Below are 24,353 nucleotides of genomic sequence, written 5' to 3'. Positions count from 1 at the left end.
AGCCGGGCGCACGTCAGTGAGCCGCGCGAAGCGCTCACGAACAACACCAGGCGTGTGGTTCACATCTTCATTTATTATATATCTTCATTTATTCAATAATTACTCTATTATATATAATAGAAAAAAATGGTTCAGGACTTTTCGGACACCCTGTACATATATATATATATATATATATATATATATACATATATAATTATATTATATATATTATTATATGTATTGTATATAATAAAAAGAAAAACAACAAAGATCATATGTATATATACATACATACATACATACATATATACAAACATACATATGTACATACATACATACGTACATACATACATACATACATACATACACATACATATATATATATATATATATACATAAATGATTGTAAAACTATAAATTCTCTAAAAATCGTCATTATTTACAAAGTGGAACTTAACGAATTGCCGTTACTTCGCATTATATTGTTACGCCACGCGTAGCGTGCGTTTGTTCGTCGCTTGGCAACAAACGTTGTAGTCATGTTGCGAGCAGAGATGCCAGATTCTGAACACTTGGTAGCATGCGGTAGCAGCGGTAGCATGGAGGGGATGCGCACACAACCTCAGATCGTGTACGTGTGCGATCGCGCCCGAAGCTCGAGCGCACACGTACACGATCTGAGGTTGTGTGCGCATCCCCTCCATGCTACCGCATGCTACCAAGTGTTCAGAATCTGGCATCTCTGGTTGCGAGTGCAACAATATATTTTTCCATATGCGCCTGTCGAATTGTGAGAATTTTTATTACATTTTTAAGTTCCTTATTCATGTTAGTAATTCACGTTCTGTTTCCCATTTCTTTTGCTGTGGATCGTTCTATCCACGATTTTAAGTCTAACACGGTTGATTCACGGTAGATTTCGATTCGCGTACATTTTAAGTACCTCGTCGTCGAACTCGGGATCGAGCAATATATCTAAGCTTTTCTTTCCGGATACGGAGTACTTTTTAACCAAAGACTTGGCTACTTCCCATAATGAAAGATTAAGTTCCAGCGCGTCGATCAGAGACCAAGTCGACGGGAACAACAATGACAGATTACTGAAAGATGAAATAAGATGTAATGGAAAAGAAAATTTATATATCATATAAGACAAAAAACCATGTGGTCCAGGTTAAAGGTGGACGATCAAATGCAACATAAAACGTAATGTATTCCAAACGTTTTGATCAATTTTTTATTGGTGATCATCTTCAGCATTGTTCACAATGTAAAAATAATAATATAAAAAATATCTGGTAAATAGAAAGACACATACAAAAAAGAAATAAGTTTTTGAATAAATATGTATGCACCTAAAATCAAACTCGAAAACTAAAGAGAAGGAGGAGAGGAAAAACAACACGTGACTAATGAAGCTTCTTAAGAACAGGAGTGTAGATAGTATCAAGAAGGTATCTTTCATTAAATTAACATCCGCCTTTTGTGTTTTTATGTGCGACATTTCTGAGATTAGTCTCTTGGGGTGTTCTGTTAATTTATATTATTATTTTTACATTGTAAACAGTGCTGATCACCAATAAAAATGATCAAAACGTGGAATACACTGGAATACACTGCGTTTTATGTTGCATTTGACCGTCCATTTTTAACCTGGAACACAGACTCTCTAGTTTTTTGTCTTATAATTGTTTCATCGAGCCGTTATTATAATATTAATTAAAATTTATATAGAACGTAATAATTAAATAGCGCGTCGAATTTACTTACGTGTAGAGAGGAATGACAATCTCGCAAATGAATTTTGTCTGGAGATCGGGAATGAACGCGCGTTCCCGATCCATCATCACGATAGGCTCGTAGCCCTTGCTTTTCTCCAGGTCTCCTTGCCTGAAGAACTCGCTGTATACTTGTTTTACCTGGGTACAGAAAAAAGCAAACTCAAATTTATTCAACAAATTCACAAATATATCTATCGAGACTGTTACAAAAAGAAAGTTACCGCTACGTTTTTCGAACTCTTCCAATCTTTCGTGTGATCACTGAGATCGCAGCAATTCATCAACATTCCGAACAACGTTTTCTTTTGCTTCGGATCATACTTGTTGTACTGACTAATCATTTTCTTTTGCTCCTCTCTGTTCTGGGTGGCCAGGTCGGTGGCGAGTATGTAGCTCGACAACAGTTCCAGAGCTGTTTTGTACTCGTCGCGGCTCAGGCTTTCGAATATGTTGCAGTTCTCGGTGTTCAGAATGCACATTGTTAGAGCTACGTGATGTCTCTGAACAAGCAATTCGCTATTCAGTCGAGAGCAAAAATAATACAGTTCTTCAAACAACAAATATAAACAGCATTTGATTCTACCTCCATGACGGAACCTTCGGAACTGTAAACAGCCCCTACCAGAGTTGACGCATTGGTTTGATACGAGTTGGTAGTACCTCTGTGGTCTATGTCGTGACACAGACACGATACGAAAAACACCAGAGCTTCTAAGGGCGTCATGTAATTGTTCTCGACGAGCCTCGCGTTCTTCAACAGCAGATACGCGAAGTGCGTCACGCAGAACGCGTGCGTCCAATTGTGATAGAGTGTGTCTCGGTAACCTTTCTTGACGTACAATATAAACCTAAACATATGATATGACTTAGTATATTAGAAAATTATAAAAAGACGGTCACTTTATTCCACAACAGCACCTCGCGAGCGTGGACTTTTCGATTCCCCAGTAGTTGAAGAAGCCCAGATCTGTGAACATTTTGATGGTGTAGCAAAGCAGATGGTCGGACGGCAGGCTCCTAGGATTAAAGTGCAAGTTGCTGAGATCGTCGACACTGTGACCGTCCGGGCAATTCAGCAACATTTCCACATCCGAGTCATTCACCTGTAAACACAAACCAGTTTGAGAATTAAGTAACATCACTCACTTTAATTATCCGACAATTGTTTAGGACATGCATTCACCTTCATGTAATACATCATCAACTCGTTGCTGAGTTTGAATCGATTTTGAGTGTTCTGCAACTTCTTGTAGTTGATGCTATTCATTATCGATATGCCGCAAAAAAAACTAAATGCGGACGCGATCTGCTCGTCGAAGACGTCAAAGTACAAGCCGTTCTGCTTATTGCGTACTTGAGCGACTCCTACAATGTGAGAATCTTATAAGCAGAGTGCATATTGTTTTTTTTTCTCACATACTTTTATTGCAACTTGAAAGTTCAAGTGCAAAATTTGCAAAAAAACTTTCTACGTATACTTTACCAATAATTCCCTTTTCGTTTCGTATCGGAAAGCACAGAATATTTCTAGTCGTGAATCCCGGTGCCTCATCGATTTCGCGATAAAAATGTTCGCTGCTGTACGCATCTCGTATGTTGAGTATTTCGCCGGTGTTTGTAACGTAACCAGCTATTTCCTTTCCAATGGGAATTCTCACTTCGCTTCCGTTCTGAAAGCACACAAAACCATGAAATTTCAATAGTGACAAAATGTTTATATCCTTAGCTTATTTACGCGCGCTATGTGAATTCCATACGTACTTCTTCCGAGGAAAAGCCGTCGAACACCTCCGCGACCAGTTCTTGTTTATTTGAATCCAACAGAAACAAGGAGAACGCCTCCGCGTTAGTCAATTTTCGCGCTTCCGCCATAATCTTGCGCAAAAGAACGGAAAGATCTTCTTCTTGAGGGAAATAAATGAAGAATAAATTGATAAGAAAAAAAAATTTATAGTTGAAGAAAAAAAAGAAAACGTTAGAAGATTGATCGTACGTACCGTACAAATGTGCGCAAAGATTCACAGATGTGTCTAATAAATCCAGACATTGTTGCCTCACACGTGCCTCCTCATAACAACGTAACGAACTGAGCAAATAACCAAGACAGAACCTGCAGATTTTCGTTTAAAATGCAATAACACGCTCGCTACCACCAATTGGTCACATTAACACACCGATTTTTTTCGTGTGTGACAAAGAGAGAGAAAGAGAGAGAGAGAGAGAGAGAGGGAGAGAGAGAGACTAGTGTCATACATGTGCTATGTCTATTTGTATAATTATATATATATATATATATTTTATATGCGTGTTAGTGAAACACAGATGCCAGAGTATGTGTTTATGCAAGATTTGCACGAAACCAAAGCGTGATTCTGAGATGGCAAACAAGCGTTAGTTTTTTTGTCGATCGCGAGCGATCGACGATAGCGAACGTGTTTGAGAGCAATATGTTTGAAGAATAGAAAATTTTCATCGGCAAATAAAATTGCATTGCCGTGTACAATACCTATAGCATTCCTCAACTATTTTTTTATTAGAGTCGATCTCGCCGGTATAATCTACCAGACACACGAGCAAAGTCGTGTTGGGTTTGAGGGGATGTCGTATCGGGATGACCAAAAGGGATCGCGGTTTTGCTTCCATTATTCTATTGATGTATCTAAGTAACTCCTGATCAAGCGTCGTGATGCCAAACACCGACGGTTTATCGCTCGTCACATCCTTGTACAAAATAGTGTTCTGCAAAAAAAAACAAGTAGTTTTCGTGCCATAAACACAATTCGAAAATTTGCGCCGAGAATAAATAAAAAATGTACGCTTAATAAATAAACGGACAAATGAACAAACACACACAAGTTTGTCTTCGCGCGGACGAGCGCGATCAATGAGAAAAAAAACGTGTGTGTCGACGTTACTTGAAAAAAAAAACTTCAACAAGTTCATCATTATCTGATATTGTTACTCTAGCAGTGTGCAGCAAAAAAAAAAAATCTTCCGTATCTGCTCGTTTTATCACAAGTGGACATATGTATGTAAGCAGATAATTCGAAGAGTGTTCAATACATTACAACAACTGGCTGCATTTTACTGATAAAAAAAATAAAAAAAAAAAAAATGTGAAATATGTACAAGCATTAGATTTTTTTTCTACATGCGATGAACTACAGAAAAAAAAGAGAGAGAACAATGAAAAACAATTTTCTCTTATTTGCCACGCTGCAAAGTTAAATTTGTTTGCAAAATTACACGGGCGGAAATTTATGCGTCTGAAAATTATTAAATTCCCTTAAAGACCCTACTGTGTCTTCTACAGTAAACTCTTTATTTATTTATTATCTAACACTGTATAATTTCTCTTCAGTATGTAAAATGCTTAACTAACTGTCTCAATTTCTGATTTTATTTTTGTATCTATTGTTATTATTTGTTTTCTTTATACATTATTCATTATTTCTCTATTATTATTATTTTTACTCTTTACTTTTATTATTTTTATTTTTATTTTTATTATTTTTATTTTTATTTTTGTTTCTTTTCTCTGTTTGTTTATGTAAATAGTTTCTGATATTATGTAAATAGTTTTCTTTGTTTTTCTGCGCTTGAGGGGAATGTTATTCCCAGAGCGCATAATAAATGAAGCTTCAATCAATCAATCAATCAAAAAAAATTCAAATTGTGTCTTATTTGCAAATATATAAAAATTTTTTTTCTAAATTTGTCTAAAAGAAGAAACTTACAGGTAACTTCATCACATTGTCTAGAATTTCTTCACCTATTACGTGGATGAGAATTTCCTTCGATTCCGGCAATGCGAGAAACACCAATTTTGCTCTTGTCTCATTCTGTATCTAAACAGAAGAAAACAAATCCGGTCAATATTATTGAAAAGTGTCATTGTGAAAGTCGTTGACGAGTCGTTCGAATATAAGAGAACGTTTCTTCGAGTATCGATTTATTTCATTATTATTATCCACCGTGCCGCTGACTCAGCTCTTTTCTTATCGATTGTTTTTGCAATTTAACAAATTAACAGTACGCTAAAAAAAAACGAACATGAGCTCTATCGTGTTCGCGTCGTCTACCACAGACGAAACGTTTGAATTTGAAACGTACTCGCGATTATCGCGAGTCACCATTGGTCAATCGGCGCGCGGATTTGTCGCGACGCCGATCGTTCAAAAATCGCACGCGAATTCCCGCCGATCGCTACGCAATTGCGCGGTAATTATATATGTATGTGCGTAGATACATATAATATGTATATATATATATATATACGTACATATTTGTTCAGCCGTTGTTGCACCTCCTTGTACGGAAGATCGTTCAGTTCCTCGATCAGCGCGAGTATCTTGGTCGGATTGGCAACCGAACTGGAGTCCATCTCGCCGCAGAATCGGAGATTTCGCTTCGACAACAACAAAACTTCTCGCCTGGGTGAATTTTTCTACTTTGGAACGACGTCAACTCGTCTGTCGTTGCAATCCCACGTCGACGATCACCTCGTCGTGATCGTCTTTCACGTGAACCTAACGTTAATTAAAATTCTGCGCCAGAAATTAAAAAACAAAATACCACCACCGGCGTTCGTCGTCGTCGTCGTCGTCGTCGTCGTCAAAGCAGCAAGCGATTTAATTACACTCGTCAGTCGCCGCGCGAAGTCCCGTCTCGATTATATCAGCGTCGAATGTGTGACCGTGCGCTACTGCCTCGTGTTCTATTCTAGGTTCTATTGATAAACAGAAGTCGCGCACGCGGCCGTTATCAAGGTTCTATTTTCATGCTTTGGCGTTAAAATCCCACGAGTACAACCGGCGATGCGCGGTCACGTTCGGAAGTTCGCCCGCCGTTCGCAAACGCCGGCGAGCGACCGTCGAGCGACGGTCTCTCTGGAACGCGATCAGAAGGAGAAAAACGGAGGAACGAGAGAGTTGACGCGAAATATCGCGCGATTATTGTCGATCTCGAAATTGAACGGTTGTCAATCAAACAACAACTTCGATCGGGAAGGTCGCGCGTTCGTTTTTCGATTTGATTGATTTGCGTCATTTTCCGCACGGACACGGAGCTCTTCTCCGAATGACGTTCGAGGAAACGCCGTCATTTTCCGATCTAGGGACAGAATCGGAGCGGAGAGTTGCCGGCAGTGGTCGGGTTGGCGACGACTTTGAAAACGAACAGTTCGCGAGGGGAAATGTCAGGGAAAAAAGGGGATAGTCTCGTGGACGCGCGGCGACGACTCCGATCGCGGTGAAATAAATTTGTTCGGGTATTTTATTCTCTCGGCGATTTTTTTTTTTTAAATAAATTTTCGCGTTGAAATTTTGCGAAATAAAATTAATCCCGTGTCGATTGAAGGGGGACAATATTTGTCCCCGTCGAGATCGTCCGAGTTTCGAAACGCTCTTGTGTTTTGAGGTAGCGGCTCGTTGTTTGTTTGCGGCGTGCGTATATTTGCGATGTTACTTTGCGCCAATAAAGTTTCGTACACTTTGTCATTAACGTTTAGCGACGGAATGTTTGCACCAACGAGTCTGTGTAATTGTAAGAACGACGCGAGGTTACGTTTTGCGACCACCGGCGTGAAATCGGCGTGACTCCATTTCACGTGATAAATAAAATAATGTGTACGCGCGCAAAATTGTGTACAAAAAATTTATCCGACGAAAATGAACGACGAGGCGGAATACAACATCGCGGTTAGATATCGCAGAGTCAAGAAGCATCTCGAAAATCTGGGATACAAACAGACGTTGTCGTTGGACGCTTTACCTCTGATCGAGAATCTACTGGCCGATCTCATTCAAACCACAGACAGTCTCAAGCACTTCAAGGCTATAGCCCAGGAGAATATTGAGGTACGTTGCGCGAACTTGTACGAACGAAGAACTTGCTTAAATGGTTTTTGCTTGAGAAAAGTGACAACCGAGACGATTGCATTACATGTTGGCTAACTTCAAGCGAATGATCAAAAACAATATCTGTCATCATGATCGACGTTTGTAAACGAATAGTGATCGCTGCGAAGCGTCTTGCTGATGATTTTTCTCTGAAGCAAAAACCTATAATTTTTAAATGTCCATTTGGTACACACATCTGACAATGATATTGCGTGCTGTGTACAGGCGTGTAATCAGTTGCAATTAACAGTTGATCCTTACAAGTGTGATAACGCGAGATTGGTGCAAGAATGCAACCAGCTTCACGCGGATCTGATAGAGGCTAGGGAAGCCAATCAGAAGCAAGTCAAGGATCTGAAAAGACAGGTACACAAGTTAGAATGTGAATGTAATGATCTGCAATTGGCATCATCGCGTAATATACATAAAATAAAAGAATTAGAGACCGAATCGGCTGCCAAGTCTAAAAAAATACTGGAACTCCAAGGCAAATGTCTGAAGCCAACCATTGTCAATGTCGGGCTTGGTGAGTTATTCTGATATTTGATCATAAAAACACATCTGATATTATCTACAATTCGTAGTTTTAAATAACAATATGTGAATCTGTAAAAATCCTTACAGCTGCTAAGAAACGTCCTTCCTTTCCCCTTCGAAGATCGGTCTTAGATGTCGAACCAATGCCCAGGGCAAAAACCACCAGCTCGTTACCGAAATTAAGCAACGTCGAGCCAAAAGTGATTGATCTATTAAGCGTAACTGATCACAAGATAAACTGCTTACAGCAGGAGATAAAAAAGTTACGGGGAGAACTTATATTGCAAAATGATACTGTAGACACTCTTGAAAAACAGGTAAACATCAATATTTACACATATGTATTTCTCAGACAGTTTTTGCATGTGCGAATGTATTACTTAATAATTTAATAATTCTTTGTATTTTGACACAAGCACCAAGAATTATTGATGATAAAATCTTTGTACACATGATACACAAATATTGTGCAATTATTTTTTATGCAAACGTGTGCGCGCTGTCACAATAATTTTACAGCTAGCTACGAAGGAGAAGGAAATAAACAGGCTGAAAAAAATGCTGGAAGGTGGTCGTTCTTACGTCGCGGTTAGTAAGGATTGCACTTGCAAGAAAATCGAAAAGAAGACCGGCCCGATCCACGATGTGGACGTTAGCGAAGTGAGGATTCTTCACCAAGCCAAATTGGAGTTGGAACAACAGTTAAAAGGTAAAAAAATTGAGAAATTTTTACAACGTAGATTTTTTTATTTGTACAGCTCAATTCTATTCGATCACGAGTATAAGAACGGCAGATTTATTCCCAATTCTTTTTTTAATGATGCAGAAGCACTAAGTAAGCAACATGATGCTATGTCTCAGGCAGTGAAACTAGCAGCGCGAAATGAGGAATTGGAAAAAGAACTGAGAGACTTGGATCATGTTGCGTTGGCTGTGGAAGCCGACTGCAACTCCGCGGTTAAGGAGAACAACAGGAGAGTTTGTAGACTTCAGGTAATCACAACGAATGCACTTACGGTCTTATTTTTATTTACACGTTCATATGCTTGTTTAGGAAAAGTTGGACGATGCGATGACACAAGTGCACGTCTTAGAACGTGAATTGACCGTGGAACGTAGAGAAGAACAGGAGCTGAGAGCGGATCTCGAGGCGTGTAGACTTGAGAAACGCAACGTTCAACGCTCTTTGGAAAATGCACTGGACGAAAAGAAACAGATGTCCGACAGAATCAATCAATTGACAATTAAGGGTAATGTGAAAACAGTTAAATGTTTTATTTCTTGTCTCTTTCGTCGGTTTTATTTACGAAGAAAATAAAAAATATATATATATATAATATTGCAGAAAAACGTTTAAACGACGAAATAGAAAGGCTGACTAGAGAAAACGAGCATCTCAGACAAGGTATTGTTCAATTGCAAAATATTGATACTAGATTACAAGAACACGCGGAGAACAGCGTGCAAAATGACGAAAGGGTTGACGAGACGCGAAAAACGAAAAGCGGAAAAAAGAACGAAAATCAAAATACTGCGAAAAAAAAAACGTTGAGGAAATCTGGTGGTATTAATGGCAAAGCGAGTTTTAAATACACAGCACAATAATGTTAAAAATAATGTTGTGAAGAACGAATATTTTTTTATGAAAAACGATTGTTACGCAGGAATTTTATTAAAAAAAAAAAAAAGAGATACATTGAAATTTTTATATAATTTTCTTTCAGCGTCCAAGAATAGCGATAGGTACTTAAATCATCAAGCAATGATGGCGACTGATGGAGACACCGCTCACAGTTCCGATGTGCAAAAACGGCTCGACGAAGCGAATCTAACGATCGCGTCCGTAAGTCCAAAGTAGTTTATTTAAACATTGACTAATTATGTGGAAAAAAAAATGTAATTTCAAGAAAATGCGCGCGTTTTGCAGTTGCAACAGTCAATTCAGCGGTTGGAAGCGGAACGGGATCACTATAGGAAAGAGTATCTTAATTGTCGAGACGAACAGCGCAGAACAGCTGACAAGGACAATGTAAGGACAAAATCTCACAAACTAAAAAACATTGAATTATGCGCGAAATTATTTTGAGTTGTTTCGTAATATACACAATCTGATCCGAAAACGATTACAGAATTGAAAAATTATAGTTTGATGTTGTAACGCGTTCTTCTAGGACGACTTATGGACGCGAATCCGCGAGCTTCAGCGCGAGCTGAGCGACAGGGATCGAGCGTTGAGCAAAGCGCTGCGGGAGAGGGACGAATTGTGTCACGAGAAACAGGAACTGGAAGCGAGATTGCAGGCTTACAAGGGGGGTCAGCCAAACAAGCTCTGCGTGCCTTGCAGATCGTGCAGCTTGTGCAAACCCGTTCGCTTGTGCACCTGCTCGCCCCCCGGTGCGGCGAAAACCACTGCGGACATTGGCGCGACCAAGGTTTGTTCAAGTGCGAAAAACTACAGTTTGCGAAGATACGCTTTTTGCTCACTTGTTGAAAATTTGCGCAGACGATTGTCGACCGTCTGGAACGAGAGCGGGACACGGCCAGGGCGGACGTCGAGCGTCTGATAGAGGAACGTGACGCGTTACGCGAAAGGCTCAAGGTAGAGTGGAGAGGAAAAAAATTATCACTCATTTATTCATTAAACCTTTCTCTTATTCCGTTCCCCGTTGATTTTCTTTTAATTTTATAGTACGTTAAATTAATAATTTACGTTGCGCGCAATGTTACCAATTGTTGTACGCATCTAACGACAACGCATGTGATCGTATATTTTTAACAAACTCTTGGCTTCGCGTTCGGATGTCGGCGCACAGATGATGTCGGAAACGCATACGTCCGAGAATTTTCGTCTGAAGGAGAGCTTGGCCGAAGCGGAGAGCCGATTGAAGCAAATGGAGAAGGAACGGCAAGATTTGCTGGTCAATCAGGGCAACAGAAGGGCAGCGATAAACGGCCTCGAGGATCAGTTGATCGACGCGCAGGAGGAACTACGTCGCACAAAGCAGGAGTTAATGGCGCAACGGACGCAATACTTCCAACTACGGTAGTGCTGTTTGTAAAATTAGAATCACGCTAATGTTAATTTCTATAACAAACAATTGTGTGTTTGTGCGAGCAGAACGCTGCAAGATCAAACGGATCAAGCGCTCGGAGATGTTCAGGGCCAGCTGTCGCACGCGGAATCCGAGTTGAACAAAGCTCTGGATCGCAACAAAAGTATGGAACAACAACAGACGCAGCTGAACGATCAAATCAAAGAGCTGAAGCAAGAGATCAATACTCTGCGCATGAATATGACGCTCTTGGATCAGGAAAAGGATCGACTAGTGGTAAGATATTACAGTGTGCCGCTTTAATCGCTCGTCATCATTTAGGGAATCACAATGAATGTACATATTTTTTAACTACTGCAGATGGCATTGGACGAAAAAACGGAAAAGATCGACGCGATGGAGCGAGAACTGGTGCGCAAGGATCAGCAAGCGGAAGGTCTGCAGCAACAAATCCGCGACTTGCAGCACAAAAACGAGTGAGTTACATCTAAAAATTTTGTTTATTATAATTCTCTTCTCCGTTAGGTCGTTTCTATAAAAAGTGGCACATTTCTCTGTCTCTCTCTCTCTCTCGAGAGAGAGAGAGACTTTAAGTTTTACAAGTGGTCATGGTCACGCTAAACGATATTTACATAACGCTCGATACACAGAGCGCAATAAATACAGACTTCGCTCAACTAAATGATAAGCTTAAACGACTATAAAAGATAATTCGTACAGAACCCATTGTCTTAACTGAACACATCTCACACTGTTTCATCATCATTAAGTAAATAATCAAATGTATCGCGAGTTTAGCGCACAACGATTCACTGAGCTATTCAGACTATTCTCAACTTGACATTGTCGTTGAGAAACTTCGCCAGGCTCACCGCCGGCGGCTGGCAGCCGTTCGATGAGATCAGACTGTTGCTCTCCAGCAACTCGTCCGCAGCCTCATTCGAGGTCTCGACGATTCTCTTGTAGCCGGGTCGGCATTCGCATCTGGCCTTCGGCTTGCGCGGCTCGCCGTCTTGCCAAAGACTCAAACTTCTCGGCATTCTTTGAGCGACCAACCATTCGCCCGCGGAGCACGGACCCTGCGTGTACAGTTTGTAACAGATTCGGTTGATCATGACCATGCCCGGCGTGCTCTCGCAGTCGTCGCTGTCGTCCGTCACGCATCTACCGGTGTCTCGCAAGACGTTGGTGCAGCCGCACACCCCGTTGTAACTGATCCCGTCGAGGGACGGCCTCACGTTGTAATCGTATAGGACGATCTGACCGTTCGGACACGGTCCCCTGGTGCCGATCTTGTAGCAGGTCTTCTCTTGGGGAAAGTAGAGCCTGCCGCGCTTGCAGGGCACGGGCACACAGGTCGTCGAGTTAATCAGCATGTGGCCGTCCTCGCAAGGTCCCCTCGTGTGCAGTCGATAGCAGACTCCGTCCTTGTACAACACGTGACCAGACTTGCACACACATCTCGCGCGCACAACGTCCTCCTGCGACGATCGGGGGTCCGAGGTCACCACGAAGTGGTGTCCCTGCGGACACGGACCGACGCTTCCTGCAAATCACGTCATGTCGAAAACATTCATCAAAATATTGCCAGAAAGATGCGAAAAAAAAAAAAATACAAGATCAAATACAATACGATAATTGTACCTAATTGGTAACACATTCCACTTGATTCGTGATAGTGAGGTAGTTGAGAGTTACAGCCGCACGTGCCGCCGGGCAGAAACAGTTCCCCCGGTTCCGAACACGGGCCCTTGGTGTAGTGCTCGTGGCAGCCGCCGTTGCCGCCCAGCCAGTGATATCTGCTCAATTCGCCGATTGTCGAGCACGAGCAGATCGCCAGCCCGTCCTCGCCCGTGACGAGAAGCTCGCCGCGCGGGCAGGGTCCTCTGCTGAGTCTCGGGTAACACTTGTCGTCCCTCGGCCAGTAGATCTCGCTCTGCTCGGCGCAGGGCTCGGGATCGCGACAGATTCCCCATCGTTTCCTCGAACTAAAGAGATTGCCGTTGAGCACGTTGGTTTTTCTCTCGTCAGCGAAACAAGAAGAAATTGTTATTTCGAGTTACCTCGATTTACCAGGCGCGACGGGAACCGGCGCGAAGAACTGACCCTTGGTGCAGGACGCTCTCGTGAATATCGGATGGCAGAGCGCGTCTCTGGGCGACTGAGCGGTGCCCGGAGGACATCTGCATTCCGCGGTAGTTCCGTCGCCCGCGGCGGGCGCCAATTCCATGGTTTCCGGACACGGAGCGCCGATCTGCGAAAAATGTCTCAGACATCGTATCTTTTTGAAATATTCAAAACTATTGAAATGAAATGAAGCGACAAGAGAGAATTGGCACTTGCCTGGAATATTTTGTAGCACTTTCCATCGGCCGGCCAGTAGAGCAACTGCCAGCCGCGCGGTTGCGCGGCGCACGGATTGCTCGCGGGATCGGCCCACGGCGGAGGCATTATCGCGGTCCTCGCGCTCACCACCGACAGAAGACAGACGACGCTTCCTAGGAGAATCCGCATCGCGCTGAAAATCGTCAGGATTTAACAACTTCAATCTCTGCGCTCGAAACAAAATAATTTATATAAATAATTTCTCTTGAAATAATTATTTTAAGAGAAAAAATTAATTTTTTTTTTTTTCACAATCAAGAGCGCAAGAAGACGAACAACACGAACCGTGAATTGACGATCGCACGAACGACGGAGAATCTCACATCTCATCTTCGGCGCGGGTACCGAGAGATAATAAATAAATTTCACCGAGTCGCGAGAAACGGACGGAGTGACGACGACGACGTTCAAAACGGGACTATTCGTGAGGTGTCGATGCGTGCGTGCATGTCGTGCGTGCACGCGAGCACAAGTGGGAAGAGTCGGACGAGGGCAAAATGACCATACTTTCACTGTTTCACTATGGCAATGGCATTGTCCCTGGCGGCAGGTCCTAGGATATGACGACACGTGCGCGGAATAAAAAAAACACACACGCCCGGCACGCACATACGAATGCTCTCCGCGTCGCGGAAAGCAAAAACGGTCTTTTCTCTTTTCGTTTCTCTCTTTCGCCTCTCGCGCGAGCGCGCGAACATAGACATTTACTCTCCGTCTCCATTATGTTATTTCATATTGATTGCAGTTACATAGAAATCTCATTGGAATGTTGCAGCGCGGCTTGCCGAGAGATAGAGAGAGAGAGAGAGAGAGACGCGGAGACACACTCTCGTGTGTGTGTCTTTCTCCTTTTTTTTTTCTTTTCAAAAATCGAGGAAGTAATTAAACAGCGTGAGGCAGCGTCTCTCTCTTCCGCGACTTTCCACCGCGGAATTACCAAGGACCGACGATTTTTTTTATCCCTGTGATGTGATTTTGCTAATTGCTTGTTAGACCTGCGGACGCGCGGTTCCGAGCGCGACCGATTCGGACTCGTCGCCGGATTCGTCAAAGCGCGGGTTGAGAGACGAAACAATCGCGAGACAATTTCAACAGAGCGCATCGTATCGTGAAATCAATTGTATCATCGCGTCGCGCTCCTCGAACACGAGATAAGTTTAGCAACACGGAAAAGCGCGTTTTTTTTTTCCTATGTGTGTGTGTGTGTATATATGTGTGTAATTAACATCGCGCGCCGAATCGGTTTAACAGCCGAGCGTGAACGAAACCGGTACTTCGTAGATTATCATCCGCGCGTGTAACACCGGTACAAGATTCCCTTGATTGATCGCAGGTGCGAACCTCAAGCTGCGGCGAGTTGTGTTTCCGTTGCACAATCGTCTCTAATTAGCGTTTCGTTCAAGCGGGGGCGAGAGTTACGTCAGAACTTTCACGCGCAGGGGGAATCTCGCGCGGGAGATCCTCCGAGAGAAGGAACAGGAGCGTGAAATTTTTATTATATTATATTCGATCGGAAGTAAACTGGTTCGCTCTCGATGAAAGCTCTCGACGGCGTGACCTTGAGGAAATCGCGCGAAATTTCTGGTTCGCCAGGTGAATTTCCGTGTGTCGTCATGCGTGTGTCTCCTCCGATCGATCTTCTAACGAGCGTCGGAAATTTCAGCGATATCGCGCCGTCACGCGGAATTTCGACGTGTTCTTTATATTGCCGCTCGCGGCGATGACATTCGCCGTACCGCGGCCGCGCCGCGAAAATTATGCAACGTGGGCATATTGCATAATTTTATATAGTTTTTTTTTTTTTTTATCGGCTCTTACCGAAGGTTTCACCGTTCGTTTGTTCGTTACGTACGTGAGCGCGTGTCGGTATAACGAAAGGAATTTCGTGGCGATTTTATTTCCCCGTCGAAATGTGAGTTTAATTTCAACGACGCGTGTAATTGCACGAAAAATTATACTTCACTCAAGTAATTATCACTTAAGTAATTATAAAGTAATTATAATTACTTAATGTTAATTATATATAAACAATATTGCACGTTAAATGTAATTGCGCGTGAGATACGCTCGGAGACGGGATAATTTTGGTTGAGAGGACGAGAAATTCTGAGAGAAACATTTCCGAAATCGTTTCATTAATTCGCGCCGTTAGCGCGCAAATTTCGCGACACCAATTTGCGATGTTTCTTCACACCCGTGACGCGCTTCCTCGCGACGCATTTTCGTCGCAATTATTTATTCACCGTAATTTTATACTTTTCCTCGCCAGGATGCACTTTCTCCGTCTCTCTTTTCCGTGTCTCAAAATTGTTAGACTAGTTATTACACTCGTCGTCTCGCCAGCGAGCGCACACACACGCCCCCACACACACACGCACACACGCGCGCGCAAACCGATCGCTCGTCGTTCGCAATTTTGCGTTACGCTAGGGAAAAGGATGTGTTTTCGAACTGCAACTGAGTTGTAATTAAAATCGCGCTTATATAATCAAGCGGATGATTTTGCGCGTTCCTTGTGGAAAAAAAAAAAAAGGAAAGCTAATATACACATTTCGTTGTAATCAATCCGCGCAGAAATCGCGCAACGTAAACAACATGGGATTACATAATGTGCTCGCGCGCTTTTTGGTCATTTGAAACTCGCTTCGTGATTCGATTAAGTCCACGCTCTCGTAAACACGTAATGCGTATTTTTATATATAATTTTGTTTTTACTACAGAAATTTAGTACCGGTACGCTCAAGACGATATAACATTTATTTAACTAAAATTTAATATATATTTATGACAACGTAATATTTTTATTTTGAGTATCGAGCTCATTTGTTGAACAGCGTCTTTATTATTTAAAAACGAATATTATTTCGGCCAGTGATGAAATTTTTATCGGAGCAGATTCCAATCGCAATTATAGAAGTTTATTTCTGCACCGCAACGATCGATTTCGCGTGTGGAACGTGCTTTTTAATTTACTTTTGTGATCTTATGCAGGTTGAATTGTACAAAAAACAATAGGATTCCGGAGACAGTCGAGAATCAAGGATGTCAGATTGTAAAAAGATACTCCATCATCGCGTGTCCTTTCGCGCGTCTCTCCATCTTCCGATGATCGGTGAAAGGAATTAAATGTCGTTATATTAAATGTCAATATAACTCAACCTTTCAAGGAAGCTGCGTTCTTCGCGCAACTGTCGTTTGATCTTTAAAAGATACGTCATCAAACGTCGATTATATTCGCGACGCGCTCTCATCCGCGTGTTTTTCTCATCGATTTGATATTACACCCGGTGGCATCATCACACGTACCTCGACATGGTCTTCACAATGTGTCCGCTCATCGACTCGACCGAGCTGTGTGTCACGTCACCGTTTTCCCAATGTATTTTCGCTCTCTCGGCGATTTGCCGGTCCTCCGCATCTCAAGAACCCCGCGCGTTACGTCGGTCCGATCGCCGCGGGAAGCTCGACAAGACTGACCCGCGCTCGTCCCGATCTCGCGGTTCTACGCCGCGTTGTTACCTAACTCTCGATCGAGTCCGGGAGCCGAATCCGTCGCCCCCGATGGGACACACAATCCTCTGACTAATATCGGGGGGGAAAAACCACCCGTCCTTTTTCGTTATTCCCGCGATGTGATGACCTTTCACGTTTTATTACGCACGTCCGAGCCGGACGGCGAGTGCGGTTATTTAATTCACGCTTGATTACCGCGACGATTATTACACTTTTCGGGATGTGTCATTTGCGAAATTCAATCTGTGCGCCTCGCGATGGAACGTTCCTCCGTCGCCGAGCTTTTCAGTCGGCAACGATGATCGGAGCACAGGAGACATTTTGTTTAAGACGTTAAAGTGTCAAATAAATTTTTTACTAAAAATAAATAAAAATATAAAACACGTACATATTTTTGTACTTTTATATATTTTTTATTTTATATCAATTTTATTTTTATTTTTATTTTTATTTTTATTTTACTTATTATATTAATCAATTACGTTAATTGTGCTTTTCGGATCAGGTCATCCGCTCATTGTCACGTCTAGAAAGAATTGGTTCAACGTATTGGTGTAACCACGTCGATCGCTCGATAGTCCGGAGATATACGCACGCAAGAGAGACGCACACGTGTGTTTATTATCCGCGCTGACACAATGCGACGACTATATTTGGAGCGCACGTTGCGTGCGATTTTGTATCCGGCTCGGAGAGAACGACAACGACGAGTGTCTCTTATTTTTTACCTTTTTTGTTCGCGAAGAAGAAAAATCGATCACGTTTCAGACGTGAGATTTCGAAACGCATATTTCCGCGCGCAGATTCAACGATATCATTCCCGCGCAATTTGATTTCTCGCTCGTCGAATATAAATAAACTTTGGTGTGTAAAAAAACATACTATCGTTGTGGTATTTTACTCGATGGTAAATAAGATAAAAACAAAACTGGTTTTGCTAGATTTTTTTTGTTTTGATTTGTTTTACGCAATATCGTCCTCGCTGACGAGATTTTCCTAAAAAAAAAAAACTTCTTCGCCGTTGCGACACTTTCGCGCAACGTCTCGAGCTAAATCACCGGGAGGGACGACTTTCATCGTCGTTCGACCTCCCGAAACACGCGCACCGCGCGATCGTACGTCAGGCGGCGCGGATCGTTACGAGCCGTGCGACCGTTGCGTGCGGGCTTCTTTATCGAAAACTATTGCATAACCCGATACCGGGACTCTGGCGTCCGAAAGGCCAGAGAGAGAGAGAGATCCGGTAACGGGAAGCAACAATCTTGACAACACCCGTTCGAGCACCGGTGCGCGTCAAGGGACTTGCGGGAATGATTCAAATATCTCGTGGGGCAACCGACTCGTCGCAACAACAACGCGTGTTGCGCCAACGAATTTTGAATTATCGTCCCGTGGAACTTGGACATTCCATTCCCAAGTGAAATTTCGACAGATATTGTATTTTATACGCGGAACAAAAAAACATTGAAACTATTAAAAATTCACTTCGACAGCGCAGTCAGAAGTTGCCAACTCGTTCACAATTTTGACGTACGTGTTTTTTTTAATGAAATATGTAATTTTTTTTATTCAGTTTCGCTCTACTGCGATTCTTTCATTTGTTTCACAGACTAGTTCGGGAAATGCGGAGGAGCGATATTTCGTTTGAGTATTGAACGCCCGATGCTAATCTCGCCCGTCTCGGGATGGCAAAGCGCGGTTGCTTCTCTCGCACACCGCCGCGTCATCTCCTCTCACCGCCGCACGTGACTTTGGTTTCGAGGAAACGTGCAATGCCCTTTGCCTGCGTAACGGGAACGCCGTACAAACTAGGGAGGAACTTCGAGAAAAGAACGCGCTTCGCGTTGCGCAATCTCTCTCTCTTGAGCCGAACATAACACAAAGACGTTGGACTCGCCCGCGTCGAGATCGAATCTTCGTGATGATCCAACGAATCGAACGACGTGAAACGCTCAACGCTACGCTTGTAATTTCGAAAATTAAAATTCATTTGTGTTAGAAAACGGACGTTTCACACACACACACACACACACACAGGTCGTTCGATTTCATTGCGCCAGACTTGAACTTTACTCCGCAACTTTTATCCGTTCGAAGGATTGTAAAGGAGATAGAAAATCCGATTTGTCATTGGGGGATTATCTTACCGTCTATCTCTCGCAACTTTCACATTTGACGTTTCAAAGTTTTTTTTTCCTCTCCTTTGACGTCGGCCAGGAATTTCGCTGATAAATTATCGTAATTGCGATCGATCGAATCGTCGCGCTTTCGGTTTCGGTAATACTTGAATTGGAGCGAGCCGATTCTCGAAGGAGCTTCGGCGGGGGGGGAGGTAATTAGAAGCGAAGCAAGCCGATGTCGCGAGGAACATCTCTCGCATGCATTAAAAGAGAACCGTTTTGTAGAGCACTTGTGACAGGCTTTCTATGGGTACTTTTCCCTTGCACCGTGCATCGTCGCGAACTTTCCTTCTGTGTGTCGCGAGAGAGGAGAGAGTGAAACGCAAGGGGTCGGAAGAATTTGAAGGAGGAAGACCGCGGGCAATAATCGAGCGATAATCGGTAATGCGCGAATGAACTTCTCGAGCTCGATTGAATCACGTGTTGATTATTTGCGATATCGCGAACATTCAACGAGCGACGACTTTTTTTTTATTCGCGCGTCTGGTTGTCGAAACGAATTCTTCCGCGTCCGGAATGAGAGAGAAGAAAAACTGGTTAACGACGTTTGCCGATGTCGCGTTTTCACAGCTTGAAGTTTCGTCATCGCACACGCGACGACGAAGAAACTCTCTGTGTCATCTTCTCTTTCCCTGTCGTGCGAGGAAAAAAATTTAAAACATCTTCGTTTCGATAGCCACTCTCTTGTGGACGCAAACGGAAATTACTTCTTCGAGCGCTCTTCGCGCGGGCGTCCGTTGTGGCATCCGTGACATAATTTCCATTGTCATTTATATCGCGAGGCGATATAATCCGCTCCCAGGCGATGAATCGCCGCGCACGCGATCGAAACCGTGGGAGAAAATTGATTATAGCCCATAGTGTTGCCCCCCCCTCCTCCCCTTCTCGAGATTATCGAGATAACAAAATAGTTTCTCGGCTCGGGGGAGCTGAGAAACGACGCGCCGTGACGACCCTCGTTTTCCGTCTTCTGTGAATCATCGAGAGTTTTTCACACGTTGAAAAACTTTTGTCATCGATCCCGTGTCTCGTTCCGTTCTTTCCAACGCGAAACGTTTCAGTTTTGTCGATTCCGAGTGGAAAGAATGTTTTTTTTCAAGCGGAACCATCACGCGGATTACGTTTGTCCCGGCGGAAAACACGTCGAGTCACCGTCGTTGGAAAAGGCTTTCCTTCTCCGAGTCACGCACGTGGCGAAATGTTTTCACTTTCGTACTCGGACCCAGATCCTCCGCGGGAAGCTGCCGCCGAGAAGGAAAGGCTCAAGAGAGAGACTAGAGAAAGTCGCCCGGCGTCCAGATCTTTTTTTTTTTTTTTTTTCACGCGCTCGCGCAAATACCCGCGATTACGCAAGTTGCGGCGCGCGTAATCGCCGCGCGGATGATCGATGATCGACGCGTCGTCCACGGGGACGTTTGTTTTCTTCTGTCAAAGTTCTATCGAGAGTCGAGAAACGATCGACTTTCGTTGAGCGAACGTTTTCCGCGAAGAAAGCCGCCGATCCGCTTCTTCCAGTTCTCCCTTAAAGAGCTCATCTCGCAGTTGTTTTTTTTTTTTACGTTCAATTTGATCCGACGTGGTTGTTTGTATGTAGTGTAAGTTGTTGCTCCTCGACGATAAAAACGATTGCACGCAATATGTGAAAAATTCGATGAGTAGAAACGACGACAATCAAATCACGTACAAGTGCTCGGAGGAGTTGCGCAACTTCGGTAACGATAGACTCCTAATTTGATCTCGCCCTTGTCCTCTTTCGAGACTTACGCCATGGGGAAGAACGCGGGCGCCTGATCCGCATAAGTGATCGCTGATTAAACGTGCGATTGCGTTTCCGCGCGCAACATCACAACAAAGAATTGCAAAGAATATCTTAAGAATATTTTAATAAAAATTATATTGCATTATAAAAAAAAAAAAAAAAATACTTATCCAACTTGTCTGCTTCCGTCCGTTCAACGACGAATTGTCAATTTTAGAATATGCATCGATCAGAGCGCGGAGCAGGAGCGTCAGCTGCGATCGCTGCGTCTGGAGATGGAGACGCTGCAGCGGCAGTTGGAGTCCGCGTCGGCCGATCGCGAGAACGCGATACACGAGAATCGAAAGCTGCAGGACGATCTTGCGGCGGTGAGCTGCGAGGTGCGAAACATGCAGCACGAGCTCGAGGCCTCGAACGCCGAGTGTCACGATCTGAAGAGACAGCTGCAGACCTACGTCAGCGAGGTGCGACGCGCCGAGGAACTCTTGAACCGAAAGGTAAGTAGATCCGTGGAAATATATAGTGTGTCTTTTCACATAACCGAACGTCTCGCTTGTTCTTCTCGACTCGTGTTTTTGTTTTTCTTCTCAGGAGAACGAGAGAACGGAAATGTTGAATCATTTCCGAAGTCTCAGTCTGGAAGCGACGGTCTTGGAGAACAACAATCACAGTCTGGAATCCGAGGCGGCGGAAGTCCGTGGCGCTCTTCAAACCGCAAGACATCAGATACTCGATCTGGAGCGTCAGCTGGCGGACAGGGACACTTTGGTGAAGGGCTACGAAACTCAGGTATCTCTTCTGTCTTCTCGCGTTCGGAAGACGCGAGGAATTCCGTCTTGCGACGATACTCCGCTCTATAGAACCGATTCGATTGAAATCGTTAATTAGGAAATTTGGGGTGAAAAGTTTTGAAATAAAACAAAAAAAAAAATCCGAGTTCTGACTAACGTCCGCAGATAAGCAATTTGACGCAAAGCGTCGCCAGCATGGAGTCGCAGTTGCGCCAGCAAATCGAGCAGAAACACCGAGCCGAGGCCGATCTGCTGGCGGTTCGTGACCTGTGCGTGAAGCTCGATCAGCAGAAGGACTCGCTTATGGGGCAACTCGGTGACAAGGACACCTTGAAAGCGCATGTAAATTCACTTGAACCTTTTTTTTTTTTCATCATCGTGTTTTCGACGTTTATTACGCGCGACCTACCGAAGTTTTCCGACTCTCTTGCGTAGTACGAAGCGCAGTTGTCGAAACTGAAAGCCGAGCAGACCATCCTTGAAGATCAGATGACCAGAGATCGCGTGACTGTGGAACGACTGGAAGCTCTTCTGGACCAAGCGAGACAGGAATCCATCAACGCGCAAGCCACCAATCAGGAACTGCAAAACGAGATCTCCAGGTTGAGACAGAAAGTCGCCGAACTTCAAAGTAAACTGTGCGTATATCTCACTTGCTTGTTTCTGTCCTCGTGTAATTTTTGTTTTTACATCGCACTAGTTTTTTTTTTTTTTTTAATCTTTCTTGCGATTACACGCAGAGCGTCAGAATCCGCGGAGCTCAGACAGTATCAGAATCAGGCGGCGGAATACAGCAAGCAGATCAGCGAGCTCCGCCGACAAGTTACCAACGAGAGATTCGATCGCGCGAGAAAGGAAGAGGAGAGTCGCAGGTACGTTGCGCTGGCTAACAAATTACAAGCGCGTTCTTTCTTTCTTCTCTTCTCGTTTATACTTTCTCGCGTCCCGTCTCGAACTTTGTTTGCCCATCTCGTTCTCACGTTTAGAAATTCCCAAGAATCCGAGAGGGTTCTCCAACGACCAGACGCGCTCCAAGATCACGCGACCGTTTTTCCGGATGGTAGATCGTCCTCTACCAACAACGAAAGTGTCGCCTCCGAGGTGTCCAGGTAGAGTCGGTCACTAACTCTCTCACACACGTGTAGCGCGAGCGTGCTCCGGTATCAATAATCTGTGATTGATTAGCACCGATTCCGTCAGGCAAGCAGTGAACTGGCTGAAGAAACCGTACACCGCGATCCCGAGATTCGCGTGTACGCGCGATCGAGTCGCAACGATGCATCTCGAGTGCCGATGTTCCTTCAGAAAACCCGTCTCGCCCACGACCGTCATACCGTGTCCCGCGTATTTTACGCAGCGCGAGTCCTCCAACGACTCGGACAATAATAGATCGAACGATTCCTCGCGCGAAAGGATCGACTGACAACGCGACAATGCTCTTTTTACGGTATCGAGTACCTTTGTAAGAATCTTTACTTCTTTTTGGAAATATAATTTTTTATGTGTGATGTTGCATCTAATTTATCTAGCCGGGAGTTATCTGATGAGGAGATCAAGGGGAAAAGGATTGTATATAAATTTGTTTGTTCAAGAGAATATTGACAATGTTTCAACGTGGCAAACTGATGACGAATAACACGCACACGTGTCACAACTGACTCCCGTCTTCTCTGCTTTGTTTTTGCAGGTCGTTAAATTCGTCTCCGGACAGTTTCAACGTAGACTTAAACTTAGTCATATAAGGCACCCACGTGTACATCGTGTCTCTTGAACCAATAGACAGACATTCGCAGCTGGAAAAGCGTGATGGCGAAACATCGCAAACGCGCGCGCCTCTGCAATTTAAAAAAGAGAAGAAGAGACAAGCGAAGTAATTAGACGCGCATTTTATGACAAAACCGAAGGAGCACGAGAGAGTACTCCGTGAGTAATTTTGGAAAGAGAACGCGCATTGGAAAAGAGCAACTATTAAACGATTTTTTTTTTTTTTTGAACATATACAGCAAGATATAAAATGAGATTTCTCTCTGTATTATCAAAAAACGTAATCTCAAGACGCGAATAATCATTAAGCGCGATTAAAAACTTACGACACAGCGGAACAAATGAAAAACAAGGTACCTGTACATATGTGAAAGAAACTAAATTATAAATGTTGTATATAAAAGATTTGAACAGAAACACACGATATATATATAAAATGAAATTTAATCAATTTTGATATAATCAGAATTAATTAATAAATGTTAAAGAGATATTATTTATACGAGAAAAAGATTTTTTAATGTGAATCAGAGTTTTATCGAAGAACTCGAAACTTCGGAGAGTCCCAGAAACCTCGACGATCGCTCGTCAAAACATTCGAGTTGAATTTTTCAATTTTGTTCCGAGAGCGTCTCTCCGATTGTTTAGCGCCACTTTTTGTTTCAATTTATGCTCTTTCGATATCGCGACGTTATCGGTCGAGTCGAT

The 24,353-nt window shown here is 43.4% G+C and overlaps 3 protein-coding genes across 14 annotated transcripts; 1 reads left to right on the top strand and 2 right to left on the bottom strand.

Annotated features, from left to right (window-relative positions):
• Nucleotides 1-686: 686 nt before the first annotated feature.
• On the bottom strand, nucleotides 687-7,621 carry LOC109851663 (cGMP-dependent 3',5'-cyclic phosphodiesterase-like). Of its 7 annotated transcripts, XM_020421954.1 has the most exons (14): nucleotides 7,536-7,559; nucleotides 6,403-6,875; nucleotides 6,046-6,292; nucleotides 5,501-5,611; nucleotides 4,270-4,502; nucleotides 3,761-3,873; nucleotides 3,525-3,667; nucleotides 3,247-3,433; nucleotides 2,947-3,128; nucleotides 2,682-2,866; nucleotides 2,347-2,611; nucleotides 1,985-2,263; nucleotides 1,753-1,901; nucleotides 687-1,082 (listed from the first exon to the last, which is right to left on the bottom strand). In XM_020421954.1, the coding sequence occupies exons 3-14, from the start codon at nucleotides 6,145-6,147 to the stop codon at nucleotides 890-892; spliced, it is 2,142 nt and encodes a 713-aa protein (XP_020277543.1). In that variant the 5' UTR covers nucleotides 6,148-6,292; nucleotides 6,403-6,875; nucleotides 7,536-7,559; the 3' UTR covers nucleotides 687-889. The 7 variants fall into 7 exon arrangements, with proteins under 7 accessions (XP_020277543.1, XP_020277542.1, XP_020277540.1 ...); XM_020421953.1 differs by lacking the exon at nucleotides 6,403-6,875 and having other exon boundaries at nucleotides 7,536-7,621; XM_020421951.1 differs by having other exon boundaries at nucleotides 6,046-6,875.
• Nucleotides 6,906-24,097, top strand: LOC109851661 (centrosomal protein of 135 kDa-like). Of its 5 annotated transcripts, XM_020421950.1 has the most exons (23): nucleotides 7,530-7,621; nucleotides 7,914-8,029; nucleotides 8,100-8,189; nucleotides 8,288-8,517; nucleotides 8,720-8,909; nucleotides 9,027-9,193; nucleotides 9,255-9,450; nucleotides 9,546-9,605; nucleotides 9,925-10,043; nucleotides 10,128-10,229; nucleotides 10,372-10,632; nucleotides 10,704-10,799; nucleotides 11,014-11,243; nucleotides 11,319-11,529; nucleotides 11,614-11,729; nucleotides 21,308-21,587; nucleotides 21,682-21,879; nucleotides 22,047-22,223; nucleotides 22,317-22,519; nucleotides 22,622-22,753; nucleotides 22,868-22,990; nucleotides 23,067-23,343; nucleotides 23,569-24,097. In XM_020421950.1, exons 4-22 carry the CDS (start codon nucleotides 8,344-8,346, stop codon nucleotides 23,302-23,304), a joined length of 3,273 nt encoding a protein of 1,090 aa, XP_020277539.1. In that variant the 5' UTR covers nucleotides 7,530-7,621; nucleotides 7,914-8,029; nucleotides 8,100-8,189; nucleotides 8,288-8,343; the 3' UTR covers nucleotides 23,305-23,343; nucleotides 23,569-24,097. The 5 variants fall into 5 exon arrangements, with proteins under 5 accessions (XP_020277537.1, XP_020277535.1, XP_020277536.1 ...); XM_020421948.1 differs by having other exon boundaries at nucleotides 6,906-7,621; nucleotides 7,889-8,189; nucleotides 23,082-23,343; XM_020421946.1 differs by having other exon boundaries at nucleotides 6,906-7,621; nucleotides 7,889-8,189.
• Nucleotides 11,740-17,097, bottom strand: LOC109851664 (multiple epidermal growth factor-like domains protein 10). Of its 2 annotated transcripts, none has more exons than XM_020421959.1 (5): nucleotides 16,945-17,097; nucleotides 13,597-13,771; nucleotides 13,317-13,507; nucleotides 12,898-13,241; nucleotides 11,740-12,799 (listed from the first exon to the last, which is right to left on the bottom strand). In XM_020421959.1, exons 1-5 carry the CDS (start codon nucleotides 16,974-16,976, stop codon nucleotides 12,075-12,077), a joined length of 1,467 nt encoding a protein of 488 aa, XP_020277548.1. In that variant the 5' UTR covers nucleotides 16,977-17,097; the 3' UTR covers nucleotides 11,740-12,074. The 2 variants fall into 2 exon arrangements, with proteins under 2 accessions (XP_020277548.1, XP_020277549.1); XM_020421960.1 differs by lacking the exon at nucleotides 16,945-17,097 and adding an exon at nucleotides 13,924-16,910.
• Nucleotides 24,098-24,353: the final 256 nt, after the last annotated feature.

The sequence above is a fragment of the Pseudomyrmex gracilis genome, unplaced genomic scaffold (genome assembly GCF_002006095.1).
Source record: "Pseudomyrmex gracilis isolate BER0280 unplaced genomic scaffold, ASM200609v1 scaffold_18, whole genome shotgun sequence".
In the NCBI taxonomy this organism is placed as follows: domain Eukaryota; kingdom Metazoa; phylum Arthropoda; class Insecta; order Hymenoptera; family Formicidae; genus Pseudomyrmex; species Pseudomyrmex gracilis.
This window is presented reverse-complemented; position numbering and strand designations above follow the sequence as displayed.

What these genes read in the sequence shown, in the direction of transcription:
- LOC109851661 (XM_020421946.1), top strand. Translation starts at nt 7,433, where the DNA reads ATGAACGACGAGGCGGAATACAACATCGCGGTTAGATATCGCAGAGTC. An exon ending in GACTTGCAGCACAAAAACGA is followed by an intron (nt 11,730 to 21,307) that starts GTGAGTTACATC and finishes TGTCAATTTTAG; the next exon opens with AATATGCATCGATCAGAGCG. An exon ending in AGGACACCTTGAAAGCGCAT is followed by an intron (nt 22,224 to 22,316) that starts GTAAATTCACTT and finishes TCTCTTGCGTAG; the next exon opens with TACGAAGCGCAGTTGTCGAA.
- LOC109851664 (XM_020421959.1), bottom strand. Translation starts at nt 16,976, where the DNA reads ATGAGCGGACACATTGTGAAGACCATGTCGAG. An exon ending in AGTGCTACAAAATATTCCAG is followed by an intron (nt 13,508 to 13,596) that starts GCAAGTGCCAAT and finishes CATTTTTCGCAG; the next exon opens with ATCGGCGCTCCGTGTCCGGA. An exon ending in GTCGCGCCTGGTAAATCGAG is followed by an intron (nt 13,242 to 13,316) that starts GTAACTCGAAAT and finishes CAATCTCTTTAG; the next exon opens with TTCGAGGAAACGATGGGGAA.
- LOC109851663 (XM_020421953.1), bottom strand. Translation starts at nt 6,147, where the DNA reads ATGGACTCCAGTTCGGTTGCCAATCCGACCAAGATACTCGCGCTGATC. An exon ending in ACAATGTGATGAAGTTACCT is followed by an intron (nt 4,503 to 5,500) that starts GTAAGTTTCTTC and finishes TTTTTTTTGCAG; the next exon opens with AACACTATTTTGTACAAGGA. An exon ending in ATAGTTGAGGAATGCTATAG is followed by an intron (nt 3,874 to 4,269) that starts GTATTGTACACG and finishes GAAAATCTGCAG; the next exon opens with GTTCTGTCTTGGTTATTTGC.